This window comes from Neomonachus schauinslandi, chromosome 8, assembly GCF_002201575.2.
Source record: "Neomonachus schauinslandi chromosome 8, ASM220157v2, whole genome shotgun sequence".
NCBI classification, from domain to species: domain Eukaryota; kingdom Metazoa; phylum Chordata; class Mammalia; order Carnivora; family Phocidae; genus Neomonachus; species Neomonachus schauinslandi.
This window is the reverse complement of record NC_058410.1, coordinates 758,750-764,175: the sequence shown is the minus strand read 5'-3', so window position 1 is coordinate 764,175 and position 5,426 is coordinate 758,750. Positions and strand designations below refer to the sequence as shown.

The 5,426-nt window shown below is 40.1% G+C and overlaps 1 protein-coding gene across 1 annotated transcript in view; it reads right to left on the bottom strand.

The window, feature by feature from the left end:
• WDR27 (WD repeat domain 27) overlaps window positions 1–5,426 on the bottom strand; it is a 67,892-nt gene that overhangs the window by 16,179 nt on the left and 46,287 nt on the right. The window contains 2 exon segments of the mRNA XM_021693197.1: window positions 674–776; window positions 1,742–1,839. Of these exon segments, the coding sequence (XP_021548872.1) occupies window positions 674–776; window positions 1,742–1,839 (201 nt within the window).

Genomic DNA, 5,426 nt, shown 5'->3' with positions numbered 1-5,426 from the left:
TAAGGGGGGGGGGGGGGGGCTGGGCGGGGGCGCTGACGGAGGGGGGCTGACCTGGGGGGTGCTGGGCGGGGCTTGAGAAGTCATCAGGGCCACTCACTGGGGCCCAAACTGGCCACCGAGAGACGCGGGACGTCCTCACGACCAGGCAGTGACCACCAGGAAGCACAGGAGACGGCAGCCTGGACCCTGCCAAGTCCTCCCTGCACCACGGCCTATTCTGAAATTCCCTTTTTGTAGAGCCTTTTCCCTTCCTAAGCCCTGTGAATATAATAAAGGCACTTCTTTGGAAGGTTAAAAATAATAATAATAAAATAAGTACATTGTTCTCTAAGATATCAAAAAGGAAGACTCCCAGTTAAATACTTTGATCTGGTATTTTACTCATTAGTGTTGTTACCTGGTGATTCACAGAAAATGCAGCATGCAGCAATTCCTACATGAGAGGCAATTTGTGCAATGATTGATAAATGAATAAAGAAATTAATGTGTGACCGGGGTTTAAAATAATCATGCCTCACCAAAATTAATGCATGAGGGTCTTTCATAGTGCACACATTATTCTCATTAAAACAGATTTTTATCCTCCTGTGCAACAACATTAACCAGTTTCCACAAGAATGAGTCTAGGGTCTCATGACTGAAGGCCAACCGACACACCGCAGCCGCACTTAACATGTCTGTCCTCTGCACCAGAAGCCACGTAGCGTCCACGAGGGCTGAAAGCAGTCCCACATGGGTATCCGTGGTTTGGATGTCCTTCAAAACAGCGCTCGCATCTATAGGAAAAGAAGAAGCATCAGGAGAAAAAAATGATTTTTTATTTTTAACACAAATTAGGGCAAAGACACTGACTTGTAGCCTGTCTTCCCAACAATGAGCAAACCAGCACTGAGATAGCATGCTCACATGTGAGTAATTAAAGGCAAGCAGGTCATTCTGAAGATCTTTAAAAATATAGAACAAACGTTTTCAAATGATAAATTATTTGGATCAGTGATTCAAAGACTTCTGGGAGGTGCAACACTCTAACAAGGCTGGTGCCTCAACCAACTTGCTACAAAGTGTTACATACAACCTGTTTATTGATGCTGGTTTTCCCGAGAAAATCTCCTATTTGGCGATGGCCAGAGCTGCCCAAGGAGAGCCTTTGCAAGCGCTGACCAGCACGTGGCTGGGCTCCAGGGGGTCCACGATGCCAAACAGAGCCCCACCTGGAGAGGGCTCAGGGAACACGCCCTCACACATCAGAGGGGCTTTTATATTCGCTTAGCGATTACAGAGGAGAGCAGAGACACTGTTCATTCTGCCCTTGCCGTCTGTAAGTGTGCGTACGCACAAATATTGATGATACTTTTTTATCTACGTTATATATTTAGTGATTATTCCCCATAACAGAATTATCTTTTTTAGAGAACAGGAACATACACATATATGCATTTGCGTCACTGTAGTTTATGAGCATCTCATTACCTCCCTGTGCATATCTGACCCTCAGGTGTCACAAGGCACAAGCCTAGCAAAGACCAGCACCTTTTACGTTAGCACTCCAAATTGGTGTGACCTGTTCTGTGTATAAATCATACTCTTCTTAGATGGCTCAGCATGAGTAGGTTCACCACAACCTTGTTGTATTTGGAAAAAAGAGATCAAACTGAGTTTACAGACACTAAGGCCACGTGCCTCAGGAGCTGTTAACAGAAGCATGTCTCGTGCGCCCCCTGCAGGCCAGGGCGGGCCTTACCTCAGGGTTCGCAAGTCCCACAGCTTTCTGCCATCCCCAGTGGCTGTGGTGGCGAAAAGGTTATAAAGCTGGTGCTGTTGGGTCGTGAATGATGATCCCTAGAATTGTAAGGGGAGCAAACAAGATGTGTTCTTTAAAGGCTGAATTAATAAACATTATACTGATGCTATCTAACAACAGTGAATCTAAAGTAAGAAACTGACACGAGGTTTTTTTCTTATTTATAACAATTTCAGAATTGGCCTCCAAAAACTTCCTTATGAATCATTACTAATGGTACATTTTGACCTTAGGAAGTGTATGTTTTCTATATATGAAATGCCACCAAGAATTATAAAAGTACAATAAAAGATCAAAAGACTACAATATGAATATACCAGAATTTATTTTTAAATATAGATCATAATCCATCTTCAATAAATTATCTGAAAGATGCCCTGAATGGGGCATTTGAAGTTTGATGTCAATTATTAATCTGCCAGTTATCAAACCCTAAGGCCTCCGTGCAGTCCCTGGCTGGGGTCCCTCTGAGGACCTGCCTCTGATCTGATCATCACCTCCCCTCATGCTGCAGTCAGAAGGAAGGCTGCAGCGACTTAAAATATCTCCTGGAAGGAGCTGAACTGTGCTCCACCTACAGAACCATTTTTGGACCCAAACATTACCTAATTATGGTTCATGACAATGTCCATCTTCCTTCCATGCCAAGAATATCCAAATTATTAAGAAAAATATACTGAAGTACATCTGAAAGTACGTACCCTCACAGTGTGCACATACCTTGAGGCTGTTCTTCAGTTACAAATAGGAAATGAAGGTGTACATAGACTCAATAGCAAACTAACAGAGAGAGTCTTAACTCTGTGCCAACAGCATTCTGAACACTGAACATTTCATCCTTTTAACAAACTTATGAGATGTAAACTATTTTATACCCATTTCAGGTGAGAAACACGACACAGAGGAATCCACTCATAGCCACCAAGCTACCAATTCAACATAGCTTAGCAGTCCACAAACGAGCACAAGGTCAAGACACCTTGATAACTCATACCACTCAAACAATTCAACAGACATCCAACAAACATCCAGAGATCATCCACTAAACACTGAGCACTTTGCAAGGCACTGAGTCTAGGAATGAGACACAGATCAAGTTTAACAGAAAGGCAGAGTTACAATACCTTATAAAATTGCTAGTTTCTTGAAGTTAACCAGTAAAAAACCAAAAGCATTCACAGGGATAAAAAGAGAATTAAAATCTTTTTTCAATCAATCCAATTGAGGCTAAGGAAGAAGAAATGAAGAAGCAAAGAAAATCCATGATAAATAGAAAATACAGAAGTTTTTTTTTTAATGTAGAAGAGAATGCACAAAATAAGATCAAATGTGTGAGTAAGCATACCAGTTGTAAACAGACTAAACGCAACAAGTTAAAAAAAAGAAGAGATTCTTAGTTGGATTTCAAGAGAAACACTTCAAACATCATTTTTAGGGGCATCTGGGTGGCTCAGTCAGTTGAGCGTCTGCCCTTCAGCTCGGGTCATGGTCCCAGGGTCCTGAGACTGAGCCCCACAGCAGGCTCCCTGCTCAGAGGGGAGTCTGCCTCTCCTCTCCTCACTCATGCTCCCTTTCTCTCTCTTCTCTCAAATAAATAAATAAAATTTTTTTAAAAAATCACTTTTAAAGGCTGAATGTGAAGGGTGGGAGAAAAATAGCATATACTAAATAAAAGAAGGCAAGATTGATTGCAAAAGTACTAGAAAAAATAGATACAAGGCAAATAAGACCTCATTAAAAATAGTTTATAGATATTATAAAAGGAACACTGCAATGAAAACGTAAGAAGTCTGACTTAAATATGCCCAATTACACAGCCTGTAATTATACGGAGCAAAAATTAATAGAATTATAAGAAGAAATTGACAAGATTACAATCACAGGGAGAGGTATTAATACATTTCTCTAATTAAAAAAAACAATCGAGAGTACAAAAAATTAGGAAACCTGAATAATTTGAATACAATTAATAAGGTTGGGTCAATAGACATCTATGCAAACATGTACCCAGTGGTGGGTGAGAACATATTCTTTTCACGCACACATATATGATACTCATAAAAATCAACCACACAGCCAAGTTTCTCAATAGATACAAAAATCGCAACAGGTAGAAGAGAATCAGTGCCATATAGATCACGTGCTCCAAACACAATGCCATAAAATCAGAAATCAGTAACAGAAAGTTTACCAAAAACAAGCTCATACATGTAGAAGCCTAAAAGCACACATCTAAATAAAGTCTAGGTTAAAAAAAGTCCTAATGGGAATTAGAAAATGTTTACTACTGAATAATAAAAATAGCACCTGCTCCAAGCGGTACAGGGCAACTAAAGCGGTACTCAGAGGGAAATTCATAGGCTTCACTGCACACATTGCAAAGGCGTAAAGATGGGTTAAATTCATTCCTACAATGTGAATAAAAATCAGGTAGCACAGAGATACGAACAGTTTCCTGCCATCACACAGTCCAGAACGTATTTTGATGCGTACTTGGGAAAGAGTCACACCAAATTCAGTTGTGGTAATCAAAGAAGAATGAGACAGAAACATACAGAGCAGAATTGTGTCTGTCCCCACAAGCATTTCATCTCTTTAAAAAAAAAAAAATACAAGATCTAAAGATAATAAAGTAATATATCTTAAGGCAATCATATGGATTTCACTGACCATTATTGCTGAAAACCTAAAGTTTTCTGTGTGATGAAATGTTTTCATTAGAAAAGTATTTAAACCATTACATATTTAATTTTTCAATTCAAATTAGCTATATAGCATTGTGTATTTACATCATAAAAATGCATATATCTTATTCAGGCGTAGAAAAAAGCAATAGTCAAGTTTTTATTATATATACAGAAAAAACAATAGCTATGATTTTTAAAGAGATCAGTAAATCATAAAAGATTTATGTATTTTCATTGTAAAAATAAACCACTTAATGATATAACACAATTTAAAAATAGGAAAATATGGCACCCAATTTTTGATGTACTCTTGTGAATGTGATAAAATTAGACAGTCTGCTTCTCCAACAACGATCGCGAGGCAATCCCCAGAAGAGGTGGTTTTCAGACTGTGCGCGGGATGCTTGCAAAAAGAGCATTACTGGTGTGTGACTTCGGAATGATCTATTTTATGTTTTACTGGAAATAGGGCATTCGGGCCAGTTAGGATTTGTGTTACATGAGCGTTCCTGGGTAGCAGCTCCCATATGGCTGCGGTTGGTCAGAACACTTTGATGTATGTTGTACAACTGAACAAAAATTTAAGAGAAGTTTAGAAAAACAAGCTATTAGAACACAGTGTAAGCATCTGGAACCTTACACTCCTTCCCTTCCCTCCCACCATATGCCATTCAGAAGTGTATTTTCAGGAAGTAAAACCAGTTATTTTCCCAGTAAAAAACCTCAGGACTATTTTTCCTAATACAACACCTCTCATCCAAGAGCACACCACAATGATCCCCAAAATATCACAGTCGGGCGCCTGGGTGGCTCAGTCATTAAGCGTCTGCCTTCGGCTCAGGTCATGATCCCAGGGTCCTGGGATCGAGCCCCGCATCGTGCTCCCTGCTCAGTGGGAAGCCTGCTTCTCCCTCTCCCACTCCCCCTGCTTGTGTTCC